The 25,159-nt window shown below is 43.6% G+C and overlaps 1 protein-coding gene across 1 annotated transcript in view; it reads right to left on the bottom strand.

Moving 5' to 3' along the window:
* Positions 1 to 25,159, bottom strand: part of pdpr (pyruvate dehydrogenase phosphatase regulatory subunit) — a 65,890-nt gene that overhangs the window by 3,028 nt on the left and 37,703 nt on the right. Inside the window, exons 13-16 of the mRNA XM_078544051.1 lie at positions 16,455 to 16,603; positions 14,224 to 14,336; positions 4,196 to 4,290; positions 2,863 to 2,952 (exon numbers count right to left, since the gene is read on the bottom strand). Coding sequence (XP_078400177.1) covers positions 2,863 to 2,952; positions 4,196 to 4,290; positions 14,224 to 14,336; positions 16,455 to 16,603 — 447 coding nt within the window. The remainder of the gene's footprint in view (positions 1 to 2,862; positions 2,953 to 4,195; positions 4,291 to 14,223; positions 14,337 to 16,454; positions 16,604 to 25,159) is intronic.

Below are 25,159 nucleotides of genomic sequence, written 5' to 3'. Positions count from 1 at the left end.
AGATCAGTCAGGTGCAGAAGTCCGGGCTGATTTTTAACCACTCTCTAGCCCAAGGCACTGAATCCAAGAACAGCTGTGCCTCTATTGCTAGCTCAGAGGAGATTAATATAGCACAGGCTGGGATTGAACTGCTCCACATGGTTCAATGTTTTGCCCACTAAACCATTTTCATGCTGTTTGCTAAATTTGCTAAACATAAATCTACATTCTCATTATGTCCACACTGAGATAGCCCTAGACACCTTCTAGTCTCTCCAAACAAATCCAATTGAAAAGCTGTACACTTAACTGGGTTAGTCATAGCGTGATAGCTTTAGAGGGAGCAGAATTATTAAAATGCATCCAGGAGAGCTTTTTAAGCCAGTACGTAGAAGGTCCAGTAAGAGAGAGGGCGGTCCTGGGCTTAATTTTAGGGAATAAAGCCAGGTAAGTGGTAGTGGTATCAGTGGGGGGGGGGGTGCATTTTGCAGATAGTGATCATAACTCCATTAGATTCAAGGTTGTTATGGAAAAGGACAAGGATGAGCCAGAAGTCAGAGCTCTAAATTGGGGGAAGGCTGATTTTAATAAGATCAGATATGATTTAGCCAGAGTGGACTGGGAGCAGCTACTTTTAGATAAATCTGCGTCACAGCAGTGGGACTCATTCAAGAAGGAAATAGGGAGAGTATAGGGCCAACATATTCCAGTAAAGACAAAGGGTGGGAACAACAAATCCAGGGAACCCTGGATGTCGAGGGATATACAGGATTGGATAAAGAGAAAAAGGGAGACTTATTGCAGATACAGAGGGCTCAAAACATTGGAAGCCCTAGAGGAGTATAGAATGTGTAGAGGGGAACTTAAAAAGAAAATTAGGAGAGCAAAAAGGGGGCATGAAAAAACATTGGCGGTAAAATAAAGGAAAATCCAAAGTTATCTTACAAGGACATTAAGAGTAAGAGGATAACCAGGGAAACAGTAGGGCCCATTAAGGACCATTGCGGTAATTTGTGTGTGGAGCTGGAAGAGGAGGTAGGGTTCTAAATGAATATTTTGTGTCGGTCTTCACAAATGATAGGAACGACGTGGGTATGGAAATCAGGCAGAAGGACTGTGATACAGTTTTTAAAATTAGCATAAAAAGTGAGGAGGTTTGAAGTGGTCTGGCAGGCTTAAAAGTAGATAAATCTTCAGGCCCGGATGAAATGTATCCCAGGATGTTGAGTGAGGCGAGGGAGGAGATAGCAGGGACGCTGGCAATAATTTTCAATACCTCTCTGGCTACAGAAGAGATGCCAGAGGACTGGAGGACAGCCAATGTGGCACTGTTATTCAAGAAGGGAGGAAGGAATGAACCAGGGAATTACAGGCCAGTCAGTCTAACCTCAGTGGTGGGGAAACTATTGGAAACAATTCTGAGGGGGAGAATTAATCTACACTTGGAGAGGCAGGGATTAATCAAGGACAGTCAGCATGGCTTTGTTAAGGGAAGGTCATGTCTGACCAATTTGACTGAATTTTTCGAAGAGGTGACCAGGTGTGTGGATGAGGGCAATGCATTTGACGTAGTCTACTTGGACTTCAGCAAGGCTTTTGATAAGGTCCCGCATGGGAGACTGATAATTGCCTCAACCAGAAGGCAGCCATTGACGGTAAGAGCCCATGGGATCCAAGGCGATTTGGCAAATTGGATCCAGAATTGGCTGAGTGGCAGGAAGCAGAGGGTGATGGTCGAGGGGTGTTTTTGTGACTGGATGCCTGTGTCCAATGGGGTTCAACAGTGATCGGTGTTGGGTTCCTTGTTGTTTGTGGTATATATAAATGATTTAGACTTGAATGTAGGAGGGTTGATCAGTAAATTCATGGATGACATGAAAATTGGTGGGGTGGTAAATAGTGAGGAGGATAGCCTTAGATTACAGGAGGATATAGACGGGCTGGTCAGATGGGCTGATCAGTGGCAAATGGAATTTAATCCGGATAAGTGTGAGGTGATGCACTTGGGCAGGACAGACAAGGTACGGGAATACACGATAAATGGTAGGGCCCTGGGAAGTACCAAGAATCAGAGGGACCTGGGTGTGCATGTCCACCGGTCCCTTAAGGTAGCGGGACAGGTAGATAAGGTGGTTAAGAAGGCATATGGGATACTTGCCTTTATTAGCCGAGGCATAGAATATAAGAGCAGGGAGGTTATGCTGGAACTGTATAAAACACTGGTTAGGCCACAGCTAGAGTATTGCGTGCAGTTCTGGAATCCACATTATAGGAAGGATGTGATTGCACTAGAGAGAGTGCAGAGGAGATTTACCAGGATGTTGCCTGAGCTGGAGTGTTTTAGTTTTGAGGAGAGATTGGAGAGACTGGGGTTATTTTCCCTGGAGCAGAGGAGATTTGACAGGGCACATGATTGAGGTGTATAAAATTATGAGTGGCATAGATAGGGTAGACAGGAAGGAACTTTTCCCCCTTGGTTGAGGGATCAATAACCAGGGGGCATAGATTTAAGGTAAGAGGCAGGAGGTTAGAGGGGATGTGAGGAAGAATTTTTTTCACCCAGAGGGTGGTGAGAATCTGGAACTCACTGCCTGAAAGGGTGGTAGAGGCAGAAACCCTCATAACATTTAAGTAGTATTTGGATGTGCACTTGCGATGCCATTGCATACAAGGCTATGGGCCTAGTGCTGGAAAATGGGGTTAGAATAGTTAGGTACTTGTTTGACCAGCGCAGACCCGAAGGGCCTTTGTGCTGCAGACCTCTATGACTTAGGCAGTTATCAGACATTTATTATAATGGGGAATTTCAGATAACCAAAACAAAAACTAACATAAAAGTGCTTGTCACCCAATCTATCAACTAAACTTCAGTGCGGTACTCACCTCGATCGGGATGTACAACATGAAGCCAGGCTCTCCTGTATGTGTCATGCTCATCACCTGGATACCATTAGCGTAACCCACACTCATCTCCTGTTAATTGGAGGCACATAGTAAATATCAACACAACCAGCTTGCTGTGCAACCCATTAAAACACACAATTAGTATACATGCAGTACATTCTACTCCCTCTCTTCCGCTGTAAACACATACATACACTTGCCTCAGTAAATGAACATAAATACATGCCCCCCCTCACCCCCCGATAAGTATCTTCACTCACACCCACCCCATAATATCAGTGATATCCTTCTTCAGTTTAGTACAGTAGATTTGAATGCCGCAGGATCTGAGCAGCTGTTTGATGTCTATGTAATTCCAGTAGTGGGTAGAAGTTAATGTAGCTGGTTTGATCTAATAGAGGGGCTGGGACAGGTTGATTTCTAGCACCACCTTTGCTTTCTCTCAGTGGAAACCAAGAAATGGCTATTCTTCTGTGAAGAAACAGAAAATGGCGTGTGAAAAGAGTGGATGAGAGGCAGAGAAAATGGTGAAGAAGCTGTCCCTCACCCAACTGCTGCCTTCTGGTTGAGGCAATTGGTTCTGTCACCATCAAGTTGGGCTTTGCAGGTCCTGTTCCTGTTGCAAGTGGCTCTTGGAGACCCAGCACTGCACAAGTTATGTGATAAGACAGCTGCTGTCCTAGCCAGTCTTAGCTTCTGGATCTCAAGAAGTAGAAATCCCAGTATTGCTGTGCTTAGCAGGAATAAGAATCCACAATAACGCAAAGAGATTCTTCTCTTGTCCCCCAAAGCAATAAATAGCCGCATTCCGTCCTTGGACTGGGGTTTGGGGCAGTGGTGGCAGGGGACTGCAGCAACACATCAGATAGTAAGATCAAGCTGGACAGGAACATGGCAACTGCAGGTGCCTTGGGGAATCACTGGAAATTAACAAAACACTATATTAAGAGCGTAGAGGTAAATTTGGGAAGATGCTGTGCTACTTCCATTGAAATAAGCATCCACAACCAAACAGAGAACAAGGGTGAAGACGCCTCTTTCTCAAATCATCACTGTGAATCAAGGAGAAAGCTGATGAGTATTGGCGTGATCAGTTGAACAATGTATTAAGGAGGTAGATGTGAAATACAGACCAGTCTTATGCAGTCACTGCATATCTGACAAGTACTGGGATAACACAATAATTAACAAATCTCAGAGGACCATTTGAAGTTGGCACCAATTTCATTCCAAATGCGTAAGGTACACAATTATTACAGGCTGTTATGTGCTGACACACAACATGTGCTGACAATACAATTCTGTAACCCACCTTACAGAATAACGACGGGAAATGATCTGGAGTCATTGGCACATAAGATAATTCGGAAAGGACATCCATTGCACGGGGGCCAATCAAATTCAATGCTAGAGAAAAAGAAAAGCAAAGGGTTTTCAGACATTATACCGCTCGATTCTCCCCGAGCTAACACCCCAAAACCCACACCACATCTCAATGGTTCCTAATTCACCCCTCTCAATCTGTGCAAGCAAGGCTATCAACCTGAAGCGTTAGATATGCCTGACAAATATCTACATGCAATTTATGCCTTGATGGATCTTTTCCATCAGAATTTCATGCAATGTGGAATGAATAAAGAAATGCCAATAATTCTGGTTATTGGAAACCAATAATCTCAGGACATCGCTGCAGGAGTTCATCATGGGTGTGATCTAGGCCCAACCATCTTCAGCTGCTTCATCAATGACTTTCCCTCTATCATAAGGTCAGAAACGGGGATGCTCATTGATGATTGAACAATGTTCAGCACCATTTGCAACTCTTCAGATACTGAAGCAACATGTATTCACTTGCAACAAATCCTGGACAATATTCAGGTTTAGATTTATAAGTGGCAAGTAATGTTCACCCCACACAAGTACCAGACATTCACCATCTCCAACAAGAGAGAATCTAACCATCTCCCCTAGACAATCAAAGGCATTGCCATTTTCGAATCCTCCACCATCAACATCTGGGGAGCCACCATGACCAGAAACTGAACTGGACAAGCCATATAAATAGTGTGGCTTCAAGAGGTCAGAGGCTGGGAATTCTGTAGCAAATAACTCTCAAAGCACAAGTCAGGAGTGTGACAGAATACTCTCCACTTGCCTGGGTGTGGCTCCAACAGCATTCAAGAAGCTCAACACCCATCAAGACAAAGAAGCCTGCTTGACTAGCACCCCATCCACCACCTTAAACATTGACTTCTTCCACCACCAACATACAGTGACAGCAATGTGCACCATCTTTTCCCAACAGCACTGTGGGTGTACCAGATGGACTGCAATGGTTCAACAAGGCAGCTCACCACCACCTTCTCGAAAGCAATGAGGGATGGGCCACAAATGCTAGCCTTGCCAGCAACACTCCCATCCCATGAAATGAAAGGCGATTGAATGGTTCTATCGTTGAATATGTAAATGAGGTGTCTCCCAATAGTGGCATGAATTCACTCTCTGATTACCCCATCGTAAAGTGAATGCAGTCAATGAGTTTGAAGGGTACAGATTGCCAACCTTCTCTATAACTCAAGGGAGAGCTCGCAGCTTTGCCTTCTGGGCATTAGTGAGCTCACGTAGGACACCAACTCAGTTTCACCTGTGTACAATTGAGACATTTTGACTTTGAAAAGGGTACAGAGGAAGGCAACTAAACTGACACTGGGAATAGGCACCTGACCTGTGAGAAGCGATTAAGGAATCTAGGAATACTCTCACTGGTGAAAACGTATCACAGGAAGACCTTACCGAAGTTTTCAAGATTCTAAGGAGTGCAAATCATCCAGCTGGAATAACTGTTTTTATTGTCAAACTGTAGCTAAGGATCACAAAATGGTGATCAGAAATGGTAACGTGAATAGTTTAAATATAATTTCTTCACACAAACAGCAATGCAAGTGTGGACAACACTGTGCAGGGATGTAACAGAAGTCAATGGTGTTGGCAACTTTGAGAGGAATTGTAAGTGAAGGAAGAGAGTAAAGTGTTCTCAGTGGCTAGCTGTACACCAAGGCGTTTCCAATCCTATATATTCCAAACTTCTAAATCCAATATTATGATCACACGGATGCGTCCTACAGGACAAGTAGATAATATCCAAGTAGAATTGCCGAACAGTAAATTCAGCAAACCTGTAGCTATTTAAATTTATAGAGCCCCCATTGAGGGATCTGATTGTTTTTTCAATAATTGCAGAGCTTTTGGCTTCACTATTGAGGGGCTTAGATAGGGTAGACAGGGAAGACCTGTTTTGCCTGGCTGAGATGTCAATTACATAGATTTAAAGTGATTGGTAGAAGGATTAGAGGCAACATAAGGGAAAACATTTTCACCCAGTGGGTGGTAGGTGTCTGGAATTCACTGTCCAAATTAGTGGTTGAGGCTGAAATGCTCTACTCATTTAAAAGGTACTTGGATCTGCACCTTAAGTGCTGTAACCTGTAAAGCTTCAGAACAGGGGCTGGAAAGCGGAATTAAAATGAGTGACTAGTTTCTTATATTCTCTTTTTTGGCCATTGCAGACAAAATGGGCTGAAAGACCTCTTTCTGTGCTGTAACTTTTCTAAGGTTCTATTCTATTCAGAAGTTAATTTCACATACCATGTGAAAAAACACTTGTTAATACATGTCATAAATTTTCCTTTTACTAGTTAGAACCGGTATCCCTTTAGCCTATTGTTAAGGGTTTAGGGTCTTTTAGGATAAATACTCTATGCAGTAGATGGTACCAATCACTCCTGAAGCTGATCTGAACACATTACATTTAGGGGTGTGATTACACTGCCCAATATGTAATCATGCAATAGCATAACCCAGGGTTGTAACCTTGTGATCTGAACTAGATAGCCTTGTATTTCACATGTCTGCTTCATAAAACTTTTCAAAGGTACACTTCGCAAAAAACGTGGGGCCAAGTCTTCCAGTCCACGGATCGAAGGAGACGGGACATACAACTTAGCTGAGCGTTGGGACCGTGGAAGTCCTGACGTGCGGACCTCTGTGGAAACTGCCTGGGAAGTTTCAACTTCTGATGGGCAATTCCCCTGCTCCTCAGGACTCTGTGAATGTTTCCGACTCTGAGTTAGAGTCGGAGACTTCAGGCAGATCCACAGTACTTACCCGAATAATTACACAGAAAATTGTTAAGACAGATTAAAACCTGGTCTAACTCCTGGGTAACTACAAAACTGGCCCCATCTTACCTCCTCGACCCACAGTGCCCTCTCGACACCCACCCCCCAACTCCGACTGCCCACCTCCCCGCCCACGTTCGCCCACCCACATTCACTTTTTTACGTAGCAAATTGTAATATCCAGAACTCGCTGCCTAACAGAATGGTAGAGGCAGAGACAATGAATGATTTCAAAAGGAAACTGGATGAGAATTTGAGGGAAATAAACTTGCAGGGCTGTGGTATAGAGGGAGGTAATGGGATTGACTGGATTGCTCTCCAGAGCCAGCATGGATTTGATGAGTCAAAAGACCTCCTCCTTTGCCATAATAACCCACCCACATCATTCACCAACATTCACTGACTAACATTCAGACTGGACATTTAAATTACTATACGGTAATTAGTGCCTTAAAAAGGGGTCTTGTTTTTCCATGACTCTGTGATCCAGTGGAGTTCTCCAAGGATGCTGCACTGTGTATTTCTGGGACAGCCAGGTTCAGAAGGCTCTGGTAGAAATGCGGAGCAGTGTCAGATCGGGGAAATGTCTGGATGCCACAGCAATCCAATGATGACTGCTGCTCCTCGGAAAATCCAGGCCATGGTAAATTGAAGCCAGATACTAATCATTCAGCAGTTCATTTCACAGGAAATAAGGGTAGAAATTGCAGAGGTACTGGATATGGGGGGTTGTGGCAGAAGATTGGAGAATTGAAATGTTCAAAAAAAAGGGTGCAAGGATAAACTCAGCAACTACAGGCCACTCAATTTAACCTCGGTGGTGGGAAAACTTTTGGAAACAATAATCCAGGACGTTAACAGTCACTTGGACAAGTGTGGATTGATTAAGAAAAGCCAGCAATTTATTAAAGGCAAATTCTCTTTAACCAACTTGATTGAGTTTTTTTGATGAAGTAACAGAGGATTGATGAGGATAATACAGTTGATGTGGTGTATATGGACTTCCAAAAGACATTTTATAAAGTGCCAGCAAAGTTGAAGCTCATGGTAAAAAGGTACAGTGGCACCATGGATATGATGTTGACTGAGGGGCAGGAAGTAGAAGGTAGTTGTGAACGGTTGTTTTTTTTTAGACTGGAAAAAGGTATATAATGGAGTTCCCCAGGAGTCAGTATTAGCACTGCTGCTTTTCTTGATCTATATAAATGACCTAGACTTGTGTGTGTAGAGTACAATTTCAAAAACTGATGACACAAAACTTGAAAGTGTGGTGAATTGTGAGAAGGATAGTGGTAGACTTTAAGAGAACAAAGGCAGAATTGGTGGAATGGGTGGGTACATGACAGATGAAAATTCAATGCAGAGAAGCGTGCAGTGATACGTTTTGGTAGGAAGAAAAGGGAGAGGTATATTAACTAAAGGACACAATTCTAAATGGGGTGCAGGAACAGAGAGGTCTGAGGTATATGTACACAAATTGCTGAAGGTGACAGGGCAGGTCAAGAAAGTGGTCAAAAAGGCATTTGGGGTCCTGGACTTTACAAATAGAGACATAGAGTACAACAGCTAGGAAGTTATGAAGAATTTTTATAAAGCACTAGTTTGGCCTTGGAGTATTGTGCCCAATTTTGGGCACACTTTAGGCAGGTTTGAAGACTTCAGAGAGGGTGCAGAAAGATTTACAAGAATGTTTCTGGGGATGCTAAAAGGTTAGTTAAGGAAAAAGTGAGACCTATCAGAGATGAAGATGGAAACTTGTGCGTAGATGCAGAGGCTGTGGGAAGGGTTTTGAATGAATATTTTGTCTCCATGTTTACAAAGGAAAGGGAGGACGTAGATATAGTAGTCCAGGAGGAACACTGCGAGATATTGGACGGGATAGTCATAAAGAGAGAGGAAGTACTCGAAGGGTTGAAATCCTTGAAAGTTGATAAGTCACCAGGGCCAGATGGATTGTTTCCGAGGCTGCTGAAGGAAGTCAGGGAGGAGATAGCAGATGCTCTGAGGATGATTTTCCAATCTTCACTAGATACAGGGGAGGTACCAAAGGACTGGAAAAATGTAAACTTAGTTCCATTGTTTAAAAAGGGATCAAAGGAAATGCCAAACAATTATAGGCCAGTTAGTCTTACATCGGTGGTGAGCAAATTAGTAGAATCAATCCTGAAAGATAGGATTAACTGTCATGTGGAAAGGCATGGACTAGTCAGGGATGGTCAGCATGGATTTGTTAAAGGAAGGTCTTGCCTCACAAATTTGGTTGAATTCTTTGAGGAAGTGACAAGAAGGGTTGATGAAGGTAGTGCAGTGGATGTTGTGTACGTGGATTTTAGCAAGGCATTTGACAAGGTCCCACATGGCAGATTGGTCAGGAAAGTAAAAGCCCATGGGATTCAGGGTAATGTGGCAAACTGGATAAAGGGTTGGCTTTGTAACAGGAAACAAAGGGTAATGGTCGATGGATGCCGTTGAGAATGGAAAGTTGTCTCAAGTGTTGTTCCACAGGGCTCGGTGTTGGGACCCTTGCTGTTTGTGTTATATATTAGCGATTTGGATGTGAATGTGGTGGGGGGGGCACGATTGGGAAATTTGCAGATGACACAAAGATTGGCCGAGTAGTGGATAGTGTAGAGGATAGCCATCATCTCCAAAACGATATAGATGGGTTGGTGGAGTGGGCAGTAAAGTGGCAGATGGATTTTAACATAGAGAAGCGTGAGGTCATACATTTAGGGAGGTCAAACAGTTACAGGGATTACAAAATAAATGGGAATATACTAAGAGGGGTAGATGAAGTGAGAGATCTTGGCATACAAGTACACAGGTCCCTGAAGGCAGCAGTTCAAGTAGACAAGGTTGTAAAGAAGGCATATGGAATGCTCTCCTTCACTGGCAGAGGTATAGAATATAAAAGTAAAGATATAATGTTGGAATTGTATAAAACACTGGTGAGGCCACAACTGGGGTATTGTATGCAGTTCTGGTCACTACATTACAAGAAGGACGTAATAGCTCTGGAGAGAGTGCAAAGGAGGTTTACAAGAATGTTGCCAGGGTTAGAAAAGTGTAGCTACGAGAAGAGATTGGATAGGTTGGGGTTATTTTCCTTACAACAAAGAAGGCTGAGAGGCGACTTGTTTGAGGTGTACAAAATTATGAGGGGAATAGATAGAGTGGACATGATAAAATTGTCCCACGGAACTCATTTCTCGCTATCTTGACTCCCTTCTCTCTCCCCTTGTCCAGTCCCTTCCCACCTACATCCGTGATTCCTCTGACACCTTACGTCACATCAACAATTTCCAGTTCCCTGGCCCCAACCGCCTCCTCTTCACCATGGACGTCCAATCCCTCTACACCTCCATCCCCCACCAGGATGGTCTGAGGGCTCTCAGCTTCTTCCTCGAACAGAGGCCCCAACAATCCCCATCCACCACTACTCTACTCCATCTGGCTGAACTTGTTCTCACATTGAACAATTTCTCCTTTAACTCCTCTCACTTCCTCCAAATAAAAGGTGTGGCTATGGGCACCTGCATGGGCCCCAGTTATGCCTGTCTCTTTATGGGGTATGTGGAACATTCCTTGTTCCAGTCCTACTCCAACCCCCTCCCACAACTCTTTCTCCGGTACATCGATGATTACTTTGGTGCTGCTTCATGCTCTCGTCGGGACCTGGAAAAATTTATTAATTTTGCTTCCAATCTCCACCCCTCCATCATTTTCACATGGTCCATCTCTGACACTTCTCTTCCCTTCCTTGACCTCTCTGTCTCAATTTCTGGTGATAGACTGTCCACCAATATCCATTACAAGCCTACCGACTCCCACAGCTACCTCAACTACAGCTCCTCACACCCCGCTTCCTGTAAGGACTCCATCCCATTCTCTCAGTTCCTTCGCCTCCGTCGCATCTGTTCTGATAACGCTACCTTCAAAAACAGTTCCTCTGACATGTCCTCCTTCTTCCTTAACCGAGGTTTTCCACCCACAGTAGTTGACAGGGCCCTCAACAATGTCCAGCCCATCTCCCGCGCATCCGCCCTCACGCCTTCTCCTCCCTCCCAGAAACATGATAGGGTCCCCCTTGTCCTCACTTATCACCCCACCAGCCTCCGCATTCAAAGGATCATCCTCCGCCATTTCCGCTAACTCCAGCATGATGCCACCACCAAACACATCTTCCCTTCACCCCCACGGCAGCATTCCGTAGGGATCGTTCCCTCCGTGACACCCTGGTCCACTCCTCCATCACCCCCTACTCCTCAACCCCCTCCTACGGCACCTCCCCATGCGGACACCTGCGGTCTGTCCGCAAGCATAACCCAGACCTCCCTGTCGCTTGCCATTTTAACACTCCACCCTGCTCTCATGCCCACATGTCTGTCCTTGGCTTGCTGCATTGTTCCAGTGAAGCTCAACGCAAACTGGAGGAACAGCACCTCATCTTCCGACTAGGCACTTTACAGCCTTCCAGACTGAATATTGAGTTCAACAATTTTAGATCTTAAACTCCCTCCTCCATCCCCACCCCCTTTCCGTTTCTTCCCCCTCCTCCTTGTTTTTTCCAATAATTTATTTAAATTTTTCTTTTCCCAACTATTTCCATTATTTTTAATGTATTCCACTGATCATTTATCTATAGCTTTTATGCCCTTTTAGTCTTATTTCACCCCACCCCCACTAGAGCTACCTTGCTTGTCCTGCTATCCATTCTTAATTAGCACATTCTTTTAGATAATATCACCACCTTCAACACCTCTTTGTTCTTTTATCTGTGACATCTTTTGGTTATCTCCTTCTATCACTGCTTGCTTGTCCCAACAACCACACCCCCCCCAACTTAAACCAGCTTATATTTCACCCCTCTCCTATTTTTACTTAGTTCTTCTGAAGGGTCATGAGGACTCAAAACGTCAACTGTACTTTTCTCCGCCGATGCTGCCAGACCTGCTGAGTTTTTCCAGGTATTTTTTATTTTTTGTTTAGGATAAAATTGTTTCCCTTGGTGGAGAATTCTAGAACCAGGGAACGTGATTCAAGATAAGTGGCAGAAGGTGTAAGGGGGACATGAGGAAGAACTTTTTTACGCAGAGGGTAGTGGGTGTCTGGAATTCGCTGCCCAAGTTGGTGGGAGAGGCAGAAACTCTAAACTCTTTTAAAAAGTACCTGGATCTGCACCTTAAGCTGCAGGGCAATGGGCCGGGGGCAGGAAGGTGGGATTAGAAAGGGCACCTGGATGTCCTCGGGCTGGCATGGACAAGATGGGCCAAATGGCCTCCTTCTATGCTGTAACTTTTCTATGGTTTTTTGGATGAGGGACCTCAGTTACGTGTGTAGAGTGAGAGAAGCTAGGGTTGTCTTCTGTAGAGAAGGTTGACAGCAAATTTGATAGAGCTGTCCAAAATCATGAGGGGTCTAGACAGAGTAGACAGAGGGAAATTATTCCCATTAGTGGAAGGGTTGAGAGCCAGAGGACACAGGTTCAAGTAGATCTTCACTTTAAAACTATCCTAACTAACCTGCTTTCTTCTTCTGAATCTGGCCAAAGCCTGCTCTTGCAGGTTTCAGAGTTAAAACCTTGACTGGCTTTACTGCCTTTGCAGACTTGTCAAATTGCCCGTGTCGCTGTCTCTATCTCCCTGTTCACAGCCAGAAAAGGTGAGAGACTTCCTAATGGATGCAAGAAAGGCTGAGGAATTGCTTTTTATTTAAAGTCATGTTGCAATAACACCAAAGTATAGTATTTAACCACCTAGCATCTGAGCTCTTTGAAAGCCCAGTACTTAAAAGTGAAACTCCACCCCAAATAATTCCTGTGGCAACATAGTTGAAAAAATATCCTGAGATGTGGCACCTACTCTTGTCATTTAGTGAGATCATTTTCTAGAATTATCTTCTCTGTACTTTTTAATGTTTTAGATATCTCTATAAAATCACTTTACAGGCACCTCCCCTGAAGTTTCTGACCTATGACCCTAAGGATTGACAACATGACTTTTCAGTGAACTATACTCATCTCCAAAGCATATCTAGTTCTTGAATGTCTGTGTCTCTGTGCCCAGCACTGGGCATAGCACTAGAGAGGAGTCCCATTCAAGTACTACATAGTTTAAGCATTAGTTCCTCCCTGCCAACTCATCCACATAATTCAGTATTCTCTTAGATCTGCTAATTGTTGTTCTGCTCTTTCCATACAAATATGAAAAAGTAGGGAACTTTGGAATAGCAAGCCGCCTATTTGAACCTACTTCCTTAGACAGAGCTCAAGTACAAGCTGCAGCCTACAGTGCCCCATGCATTAAGTAATCCTGCTAGTAGCATTAGCAGGTTCTCAACACTTTCCAGAAAACATGGTCAAAGATAAAAAGTCAGAAATGAGTCCTCCAATGGACTTGGTCACCTAACAGTCAGTAAGGGCAGAAAACACTAAATGACATTGTACTGATGTTAAAATAGTCAATCATTAGCTATCACAAAATATGCTATGTAACAGATTCAGAATTCTTGGTGGAATCTGGAACTCTGCCTCCTGATTTCTAGGCTACTGGACAGTGTCAATATGGGGAAGCAGAAATTTAACATTTTATTACTACAGAATAAAAGTGGAACAAGAAATTATCCACAATTTGAAAAATCTGGATCGATGCCTAAAAACTGGAGCTGACAGTGTGATTCACTACTGCTAAAACACTCGAGTATAACAATAGTGTAAGTCAATTCCTGGCTCAAGTGGAGCTATTGAGGCCACAGACTCCTGTTGCCTCTGTAAATAATGTTAAACCATTCACTCCAGTGTCAAACACAATTACCAGGCTTAATTTTATTTCAAAAAGTTCTGGTAGGAAAGGCAGGTAATCAAATGAAAAAAAGACTTGTTCAAAGTTAGTTTTAACTCCCATTGTGCTGTTTAACTCTCTCTATCTCTCTTTGGTGCCAGGCACTCCATGCAGTCAGCACAATGCTGTGGAGTTCCTGAAAGCATTTCTTCCGCATGTCATAAGACTCAACAGTTTTTAAAATCAGAGCCCACCCTTGCCCACATCCTGAAAGAGCAAGTGTATAGTCAGGTGGGAAATACCTGTCCTAAAAGTAGCTCAGGATGAAAATGTGACTTATGTCTTTAGGAACAGCCAAGTATGTGACTCCAAGCTTGCAATACCTGTGTACTTCCAGGTCACGTCCTCCAGCTGCAGCTGACTGTCTTTGGGCATATGCTGTTTAAGCCAAGACCAACAGTGTACCTGTTGGTCCGTGGGGGAGATGATAAAGAAGCTGAAAATTGAACAAAAGCACATGTTAATTCCAACACAATTTACTCACCACACAGCACATAAAAGACTCAACATTACTGTGGAGAGGAGTGTCAACACAATACTTTCACTGCCCAGCTCACTCGACTCAACAGGTGTGGAGAACAGCTCCAGAACAATGAGGATTACATTTTAATTACCTCAATTACTTCCATCTTGAAAGGATCTTTTATCTGAGACTTCTCCTCTGTTGGCATTTGAATGTTCAGTCTCCATGAATATCCTTTCAAGCAGCCCTCCCCTTACTCTGTTTTATTCTGGTACAGTGCTCCCTCTGTTTGGGCAGGTCAGCAACAAACAGGAAACTAAAATTGATTTTATTGCAACACACTGCACAGAAACTCTTTGCAAAAGCAGAGACCTTTCAAAACTGGCAAAATCTCAACAAAGCTGGCAATAAATTAATGACAAATTAAAGTTTATTTAGTACATGACAAGAAAGCCAAATATAGTGAAACATTTGAAAAAAGATATACTTTACTCCTTTTTGGAGTGAGGTTTCAACTCTCCTCAAATTAGCATCTCAACTACATCAAGCCTGGTTCTATAATGTCAAGCATCACCATGTAATGGATTAGAGTGGAGTGGGACAAAATAGCAAAATTAATCTGAAGGTGCCAGCAAACGATGAGCTCAGTTCAACACAGTGTCCACAGATGACATCATCCAGCATGCCACACTGAGCAAGTCAGGCAAGTTCTGCTGAAAGTGCACAGCGAAACTTGGGGATGAGACCAACAGTCTCTGGACTTGCATCAGGCAAGTACACTAACCGTTCCAATATGTGGTTGATCTCTTAAAATCGGCTGCACCTCTGAGCAAACCAGACTGAATTTCCCATCCTTGTACATGGGAGCGTCCTGTGTCAACATTTTATTTCCCAAATCAAACAACAACTTGTATTTATATAGCATCTTTAATATAGTAAAACATTCCAAAGTGTTTCATAGAGCATTATCAAACCAAATCTGACACCGAGCCACGATATAGTCAAGCAGATGACCAAAGCTTGGCCAAAGAGGTAGGTTTAAGGAGCGTCTTAAGAAAAAAAGTTATATAGACAGAGTGTTTTAGGGAGGGAATTCCAGAGTTTTGGGGCCTTGGTAGCTGAAGGCACGGCCATCAACAGTGCAGCAATTCAAAACTGGGAATGCTAAAGATGCCAGAATTGGGAAAGCGCAGACATTGAAGGGTTGTGAGGCTGTAGTAATTACAGAGGCAGGGCAAGGCCATGAAGGGATTTGAAAACAAGGATGGAGAATTTTAAAATCAAGGCATTGCTCAACTGGGCAGTGAACACAGGGGTGACGAATGAATAGGACTTATTGTGAGTAAGGACATGGGCAGCAGAGTTTTGGGTGACTTCGAGTTTATGAATGGCAAAGTGTGGGAGGCTGGCCAGGAGTGTCTTGGAGTAGTCACGAGGCATGGATAAGAGTTTCAGCAGCAGTTGAGCTCAGCAGGAGTGGAGCCAGGGGATGTTATGGAAGTGGAAAGAGGTGGTCTCAGGGATGTGTGATTGGAAGCTCAACACAGGATCAAATATGATTCCAAGGTTACAAATGGTCTGGTTCAGCCTCAAACTGTTGCTAAGGAGAGGGATGGAGTCAGTGGTTAGGGAACAGAGCCTGTAGCAAGCACAAAGACTTTGATCTTCCTAATATTTAGTTGGAGGAAATGTTTGCTCATCTAGGCCTCGATGTCTGATACAGCAGAGTCAAGAAAGTTGGTGAAGGGGTAGAGATGGGTGCTGTCAGCATTTATGTCAAACGTAAGAACACAGGAAAGATGGACACAGATTTGGAAGCTGACTGCATGTTCAAGGAATTCGGAGAGGAAAAGCAAATTGGAGATGGTAGTTTGCACGGACAGAAGAGTCAAGGGTCATTTTTTTTGAGGATGGCAGAAGATTTGAAGGGGAAACAATCACACTTTCTGTTGAATATTCCTTCAATAAAAACTGTCACATTATACATAAAGGAAGCTGTAATGATATTCTGATGGCAGGTTTTAATTTACAATGTGCATATTCCCAGGTGAGGAACTTTAGTGGCTTCTGGGCAGACACGTGAACAAGTACCTGCGTTTGTTAAGTCGCACGACGCTGCAGTCATTCTGGTAGCCGCCCCGTTCATTCAGCATTCCTGTGTGCACAATGTGTCCCACAGGAACATCCAAGTCATTGGAGCAGAGGTGCTGCAATATCTCTAGTGCCTGGCCACCTGAGGACTTAAGCAGAGTCTGATCAGCACACAATACAAACACTGGAGAACAAACTGATTTTTAAACAGATTTTTACTGATAAGTTCCCACATTTTTAAATTTAGAATCTGATCTGTCTGAAAACTTCCAAACTTGCCGATGGATCTTAATGTTTCATAATTATCAGACCTGTGTAGCCGATCTGATCAATGTTCCCTCTAATTACCTTATGCTGTGTGCAGCCTGCTTGTTGCACTGCTGCATGGTCCCTTTAAGAATGCTGCACAGCTACACAACTTAAAGGAATGGCTTCCTGTGCGTGGCCTGCTTGTTGCCTGCTCGGTTAAGTTCTAGACTTCTGTGCAGCCATGAACCCATGCAGCTCAGAGGAAACGTTGGTCCTGATCAATGTTAGTCTCTCAACCACCAGCTCCAGAGATAGGTTAATGCAGTCTCCTCTACATCAGGAAGAGTAACTGGGAGCTTGTGCTGCGGGATCTTCCTATTCAGAAAGTAGCTGCTGCTTTTACCCACTTAATAGTCACTTCAAAGCAATTCAATGCACACGAAGGATATTCACACACTGCAGAGAGGTGGTAAAGCACTAAAGAAATGCAAGACATCCTTTCTCAGTCATGAGGTTTCGGTCTGCACACCATCAGCTGTGCTTGGAGATGGTAGCTGGTGTAGTCTGAAAATGTCACTCCAGTACACCAAAAATAAATGTTGGCATGACATAAATAAAGCCATGGCATAACTAGTAAACAGGATTACATGAAAAGGTACTCAAAGGCTTTAACTTGGTTTTTTTTTAAAAAAAGAGTGAATCTTCATACCTCGAATTTTTGTCTGGATTTGATCTTTTAAAACAAGGTTGACAATGAAGAATTTCAATTCCACTCCATGTCCCTTAGGCAAATCCACTTACCAAACTGGGCATCAAGAGAAGGGAAAGTGGATGAGTCAGGAAATGAGAGGCCAATTAATCTTACCTCTGTATTGGCAAATTTCTGACATCTATGAGATGAAATGAGCAAACACTGAGAAAGGCTATGCAGGGACAGCTAGCATGGATTTCTGAAGGGCAGGCTATGTTCAAATAAGTTAATTAATTCTCCAAGAAAATCCCAGGGTGTATAGATAAAGAGAATATGATGGATGTGTTCAGGTGGATTTTCAGAAGGCATTTGATAAGGTCCCAATTTATAAGAAATTAAGGCACAGGGTATTAAAGCGAACGTAGCTGCGTGGATTAAGACAGTCTTACCTAAAGGAAATCACTGACAAGCCACATGTGTGGCTACAAAGACATTATTAGTGCATGTGGCTAAAACACTGGTTGACAACCCCTTAGGTACATTCTCACATCCAGTTAAACCTTCCACGTGTGTAGATTTATTTAGCAACACCATTCTGTATACTAGGGAGTAAAGGCTCAATCAAAAAACACTTGCACTCTGCTTTTCATCCCACCATTTTACCAATGAACGTGCATAAAGGTGATAATAAACATTCATATACCATACCAATATGATGTCAATTGCTCATTCTTTTATTTTACTGATCATAAATGCAATTAGCCATACCTGGATTTTCAAATGGCCAATACATTGGACATCACTGCATTAAGAGATAGATGAAGGCAGCTCAGAAAGCAGTGCGTGTGTGTAAACAGATGTCTTTCAGATTGGTGGGACAGGATAGTGCTCTGTGGCAGGAACCTCATTTGTTCCCATTTTCTAAATGATTTTGTCAGACACAAGAGGAAGGATATTTGCTACTGACATCAGATTGGAGGTATGTCAAACTCATGGGGGCTACAGTCCAGCAGACAGTTCATTTGAGTGGCCAGGTGGTTTGCAGGTGCAGTTCAATTTTACAAAAAAAAAGTCAAAAGAAATATACCATGAACAGCAAAATCTTTAATAAAATGAAGGAACGGAGGGATCCAAGGTGCGATGTATATGTCTCTAAAAGGTAAGAATGCACACCAAGGGTCGTAAAGCAGCAAATACATAGGAATAGTGAAAGGTTTTGAGCAGGTAAATAGAGGTAGGTTGTTTCCTCATGACATCTGTAAAGGGGCACACATCTGTGTTATTTATATGTGTTTTCACACAGGATTATTAAAACATTGAACAATTTAGCACAAGTGTTTATTGGGGCTGACGCTGTATCATTTAAAAGGAGCTGGATAAATATTGGAAAAGGAAGATTACTAAAAGAAAAGTCAAAGAAATAGAATTGGATTATTAAGGAGCTTGAATGAGCAAAGGCCTGACAGGCCAAATGGCCACCACCTGTGCTATAATTTCTCAGGTTCTAGATCCTGGAACCCCAGTCACTTCCCATTGTGTATTGCAAATAACAGGTGCAAACTCCAGCACCTCTCTACAATCTCCACCACTGAGTGGAGGTACAACCATTTACAGTACAGGAGGTGGTAATTCAGGCCATTGAATTCATGCCGACTCCCCGCGGAGCAATCCAGTCAGTCCCATTTCCTCACTCGATCCCCATAGTCCTGTAAGTTTGTTTCCTTCATGTGCCCATCCAGTTTCCTTTTGAAATTATTGATTATTTCCGCTTCCACCACTCTAGAATCATAGAATGGTTACAGCATACAAAGGCCATTCGGTCTGCAAGCTGTATCTTCATTCAGAAGGGAGTTTTTACTTTCCATTTTACAATTAAATATGAATAAACTGTTGAGCGATTACAATTATTGACTGAGGTTTTGCATAAATTGTCAATCCCAATAATTTATGATCCTCAGTTGTCAAATGAACACCTTAGCCTTAAACATCCAGAATGTGTCACTGCAGTTTGTTCCTATTGAAGATTCCCTTCCACAAAGTTTATTTCCCAAAAGCACCAGTCATGCATTTACAATCGCGGAATAAAACAGCACAGAAAGAGGCCACTCAGCCCATCAAACCTGTTCAAGGTCTTTGGGGAAAGAGCAGGGTCATGAGATTAATTGGTTATCTGCGCCATATCAATTTTTTTCCCTTCATGTATTTATTCAATTTATTTTTGAATGTTGCTATTGAATCTACTTCCACCATTTCTTCAGTCATTTCAGATCACTATAACACATGTTTAAAAAAATGTTTCCACATGTTACTTCTGGTTTTGTCAATAAACTTAAATCTGTCCTCGAGTTACCTTCTGCCAGTGGAAACAATTGCTCCTTATTTAATCCCATCAAAACCATTAAATTTCATCTGCCACATGTCTGCCCCTTTTAAAAGTCTCTAGAACCTCCTGAAAATTGTTACTATCCTTCTCAACGTTTATTACATTTCTGAGTTTCGTATCATCAGTGAACTATGTTCTACATATGAAAAGATCTGTAGTCCTAATACCAATCCCTTAAGACCACTATATAGCCTCCGTCCAGTCTGAAAAACAACTATTCACCGCTACTATCAGCTTTCTACCCCTTAGCGAGTATTATAATCATATGGCCACTGTTCCTTTGATCCCATGGGTTTTAATTTTGGTAACAAGTCTATTTGGTACTTTATCAAAGTCTTTAGAAAGTCCATATGCACATCAACCACACTACCCTTATTAACCCTCTGTTATTGCAAAGAACCCAATCAAGTTAGTCAAACACAACTTGCCTTTAACAAATCCATGCCGACTTTCATTTATTAGCCCACACTTTTCCAAATGCCAATTAATTTAATCCCAGATTATGGCCTTGAAAGGCTTCCCCACCACCAACGTTAGGCTGACTGGCCCATAGGTTCCAGGTTTAGCCCTCTTCCCTTTTTAAACAGGAGTGTAACAAGAGCACAAGAAATAGGAGGGGTAGACCATATGGCCCATCAAGCTTGTTAAGACCATAAGACATAGGAGCACAAGTAGGCCATTCGGCCCATCGAATCTGCTCTGCCATTCAATGAGATCATGGCTGATCTGATAATCCTCAACTCCATTTTCCTGTCTTTTCCCCATAAACCTTGATTCCCTTACTGGTTAAAAATGGCTCTCTCAGCCTTGAATATACTAAATGACCCAGCCTCTACAATAAACAATTCCACAGATTCACTACCCTCTGAGAGAAGAAATTCCTCCTCATCTCCGTCTTAAATGGGCGACCCCTTACTCTGAGACTATGTCCTCTGATCCTAGACTCTCCCACAAGGGGAAACAACCTCTCAGCATCTACACTGTCAAGCCTCCTAAGAATCTTATATGTTTCAATAAGGTCACCTCTCATTCTTTTAAACTCCAATGAGTACAGGCCCAACCTACTGACCTCTCTTCATAAGAAAATCCCTCGATACTCAGGATCAACCTAGTGAACCTTTTCTGGGCTGCCTCCAATGCCAGTATATCTTTCCTTATATAAGGGGACCAAAACTGTTCACAGTATTCTAGGTGTGGTCTAACCAATGCCTTGTATAGTTTCAGCAAGACTTCCCTATTTTTATACTCCATTCCCTTTGAAATAAAGGCCAACATTCCTTTTGCCTTCCCTATTACCTGCTGAACTTGTATGCTAGCTTTTTGTGATTCATGTACGAGGACCCCCAAATCCCTGTGTGCTGCAGCTTTCTGCATTTAAATAATATTCAGCTCCTCTATTCTTCCTGCCAAAGTGCATAACCCCACATTTTCCCACATTATATTCCATCTGCCAAGTTTGTTCCACCATTCAGTACGATCGTAGCTGATTCTGGGCTTAAACACCATTTTCCCATCTGCTCTCCATATCCCTTAATTCTCTTAGACACCAAAAATCTGTCTATGCCAGCCCTAAATGTATTCAACAATAAGAGCATTCACAATCCTCTGGGTTAGAGAATTTGAAAGATTCACAACCCATTGAGTACAGTAATTTCTCCTTACCTCAGTCCTAAATGATCAATCAGCCTCTTATCCTGAGACTGTGCCCCCATGTTTTAGATTCCCCAATCTCTTAGTGCCTACCCTATCAAGCCTCTTCAGAATTTTGTAGGTTTCAATAAGATCACACCTCATTCTCCTAAACTTCAGGGAATATAAACCCAATTTTCTCAGCCTCCCATCATAGGACAACCCCCTCATCCGAGGGACCAAATCAGAGAACCTTCATTGTCCCGCCTCCAATGCATGTAAACCCTTTCTTAAATGTGGAGGCCAAAACTGCACACAGTATTCCAGATGCAGTCTCAGCGAAACCCTGTACAATTGTAGCAAGAGTTCAGTAGTTTTGTATTCCAATTACCTTGTAATAAGGGTCAAAATGCCATGTGCCTTCTTAATTGCTTGCTGCAACTGCATGCTAACTTTCTGTGTTTCTTCTATGAGCATACCCAAGTCTCTTGAACATCAACACTTACAATTTTCACATCTTTTTAAAAATATTCTGCTTTTCTATTCTTACGACCAAAGTGGCTAACTTAACACTTCCCTACATTACACTCTATCCGTGATCTTGTTGCCCTCTCACTTAACCGGTCTATAACTCTTTGCAGTCTATCTATCTTCCCCACAGCTTACCTTTCCCCTTAGCTTTGTATCATAGCAAATTAGGTACATTACTCTCCGTCTCTGCAACCAAGTCATTCATATTGATTGTAAATAGCTGACATCCCATCACTGACCCTTGCAGCACTCCGCTGTTCACTGTCTGGTAACTATGCCCACTCTCTGGTTTATATCCATTAACCAATCATCTATCCATGCTAAAATATTATCCCCAACTCCATGAGCCGTAATCTTGTCTAATAATCTTTTGTGCTGCACCTTGTCAAATGCCTTTTGGAAATCCAGGTATACTGCATCTACTGATTCCCCTTTATCTACCCTACTAGTTACATTCTCAAACAAGTCTGATAAGTTTTTCAACAGGATTTCCCTTCAGTAAAACCATGCTGACTTGGAAAAGCATAGTATGAATAGAACAAGTGCATTGTTAACAAAACAAAAACAGAATTACCTGGAAAAACTCAGCAAGTCTGGCAGCATCGGTGGAGAAGAAATCAGTTAACGTTTCGAGCCTTCACGGCCCTTCGGCAGAACTGATGCATAGTTAGGAGAGGGGTGAAATATAAGCTGGTTTAAGGTGGGGGGGGCGGGGGGCGGGGAGAGAGAAGTTGAGGGTGTGGTGATTGTGGAGATAAGCAAGCAGTGATAGGAGCAGATAACCAAAAGATGTCACAGACAAAAGGATCAAAGAGGTGTTGAAGGTGGTGATGTTTGTCTAAGAAAAGTGCTAATTAAGAATGGAAGACAGGACACTCAAAGTACAGCTCTAGTGGGGGTGGGGTGGAAAAGACTAACAAGGTTTTAGTTTTAGATTTAAAAATAATGGAAATAGGTGGGGAAAGAAAAATCTATATAAATTATTGAAAAGGGGGGGGGGGGGGGAGGGAAACGGGGTGGGGATGGGGGGAGGGGGAGTTTAAGATCTAAAGTTGTTGAATTCAATATTCAGCCCGGAAGGCTGTAAAGTGCCTAGTCGGAAGATGAGGTGCTGTTCCTCCAGTTTGCGTTGGGCTTCACTGGAACAATGCAGCAAGCCAAGGACAGACATGTGGGCAAGAGAACAGGGTGGAGTGTTAAAATGGCAAGCGACAGGGAGATTTGGGTCTTTCTTGCGGACAGACCGCAGGTGTTCTGCAAAACGGTCGCCCAGTTTACGTTTGGTCTTTCCAATGTAGAGGAGACCGCATTGGGAGCAACGAATGCAGTAGACTAAGTTAGGGGAAATGCAAGTGAAATGCTGCTTCACTTGAAAGGAGTGTTTGGGCCCTTGGACGGTGAGGAGAGAGGAAGTGAAGGGGCAGGTGTTGCATCTTCTGCGTGGGCATGGGGAGGTGCCACAGGTGGGGGTTGAGGAGTAGGGGGTGATGGAGGAGTGGACCAGGGTGTCCCAGAGGGAACGATCCCTACGGAATGCCGTCAGGGGGGGTGAAGGGAAGATGTGTTTGGTGGTGGCATCATGCTGGAGTTGGCGGAAATGGCGGAGGATGATCCTTTGAATGCGGAGGCTGGTGGGGTGATAAGTGAGGACAAGGGGGACCCTATCATGTTTCTGGGAAGGAGGAGAAGGCGTGAGGGAGGATGCGCGGGATATGGGCCGGACACGGTTGAGGGCCCTGTCAACGACCGTGGATGGAAAACCTCGGTTAAGGAAGGAGGAGGACATGTCAGAGGAGCTGTTTTTGAAGGTAGCGTCATCAGAACAGATGCGACGGAGGCGAAGGAACTGAGAGAATGGGATGGAGTCTTTACAGGAAGCGGGGTGTGAGGAGCTGTAGTTGAGGTAGCTGTGGGAGTCGGTAGGCTTGTAATGGATATTGGTGGACAGTCTATCATCAGAAATTGAGACAGAGAGGTCAAGGAAGGGAAGAGAAGTGTCAGAGATGGACCATGTGAAAATGATGGAGGGGTGGAGATTGGAAGCAAAATTAATAAATTTTTCCAGGTCCCGACGAGAGCATGAAGCAGCACCGAAGTAATCATCGATGTACCGGAGAAAGAGTTGTGGGAGGGGGCCGGAGTAGGACTGGAACAAGGAATGTTCCACATACCCCATAAAGAGACAGGCATAGCTGGGGCCCATGCGGGTACCCATAGCCACACCTTTTATTTGGAGGAAGTGAGAGGAGTTAAAGGAGAAATTGTTCAGTGTGAGAACAAGTTCAGCCAGACGGAGGAGAGTAATGGTGGATGGGGATTGTTGGGGCCTCTGTTCAAGGAAGAAGCTAAGGGCCCTCAGAACATCCTGGTGGGGGATGGAGGTGTAGAGGGATTGGACATCCATGGTGAAGAGGAAGCGGTTGGGGACAGAGAACTGGAAATTGTTGATGTGACGTAAGGTGTCAGAGGAATCACGGATGTAGGTGGGAAGGGACTGGACAAGGGGAGAGAGAAGGGAGTCAAGATAACGAGAAATGAGTTCCGTGGGGCAGGAACAGGCTGACACGATCGGTCTGCCAGGACAGTTCTGTTTGTGGATTTTGGGTAGGAGGTAGAAGCGGGCCGTCCGAAGTTGGGCGACTATGAGGTTGGAAGCTGTGGGAGGAAGATCTCCAGAGGAGATGAGGTCAGTAACAGTCCTGGAAACAATGGCTTGATGTTCTATGGTGGGGTCATGGTCCAGGGAGAGGTAGGAGGAAGTGTCTGCGAGTTGATGCTCAGCCTCCGCGAGGTAGAGGTCAATGCGCCAGACAACAACAGTACCACCCTTGTCAGTGGGTTTGATGACAATGTTGGGGTTGGACCTGAGAGAACGGAGTGCAGTAAGTTCAGAGAGAGACAGATTAGAATGGGTGAGAGGAGCAGAGAAATTGAGACGGCTAATGTCACGCCGACAGTTCTCAATGAAAAGATCAAGAGAAGGTAAGAATCCAGAAGGAGGGGTCCAAGTGGAGGGAGAATATTGGAGGTGGGTAAAAGGATCCGTTGAACGGGGAGAGGACTCCTGCCCAAAGAAGTGAGCACGGAGACGAAGACGGCGGAAGAAGAGTTCAGCATCATGCCGAGCCCGAAATTCATTGAGATGAGGGCGTAAGGGTATGAAACTAAGTCCTTTGCTGAGCACTGAATGTTCAGCATCGGAGAGGGGAAGGTCAGGGGGTA

Source organism: Cetorhinus maximus, chromosome 6, assembly GCF_964194155.1.
Source record: "Cetorhinus maximus chromosome 6, sCetMax3.hap1.1, whole genome shotgun sequence".
NCBI lineage: Eukaryota > Metazoa > Chordata > Chondrichthyes > Lamniformes > Cetorhinidae > Cetorhinus > Cetorhinus maximus.
Note: the sequence above shows the minus strand (reverse complement) of the source record. Positions and strands in the feature narration are given on the sequence as shown.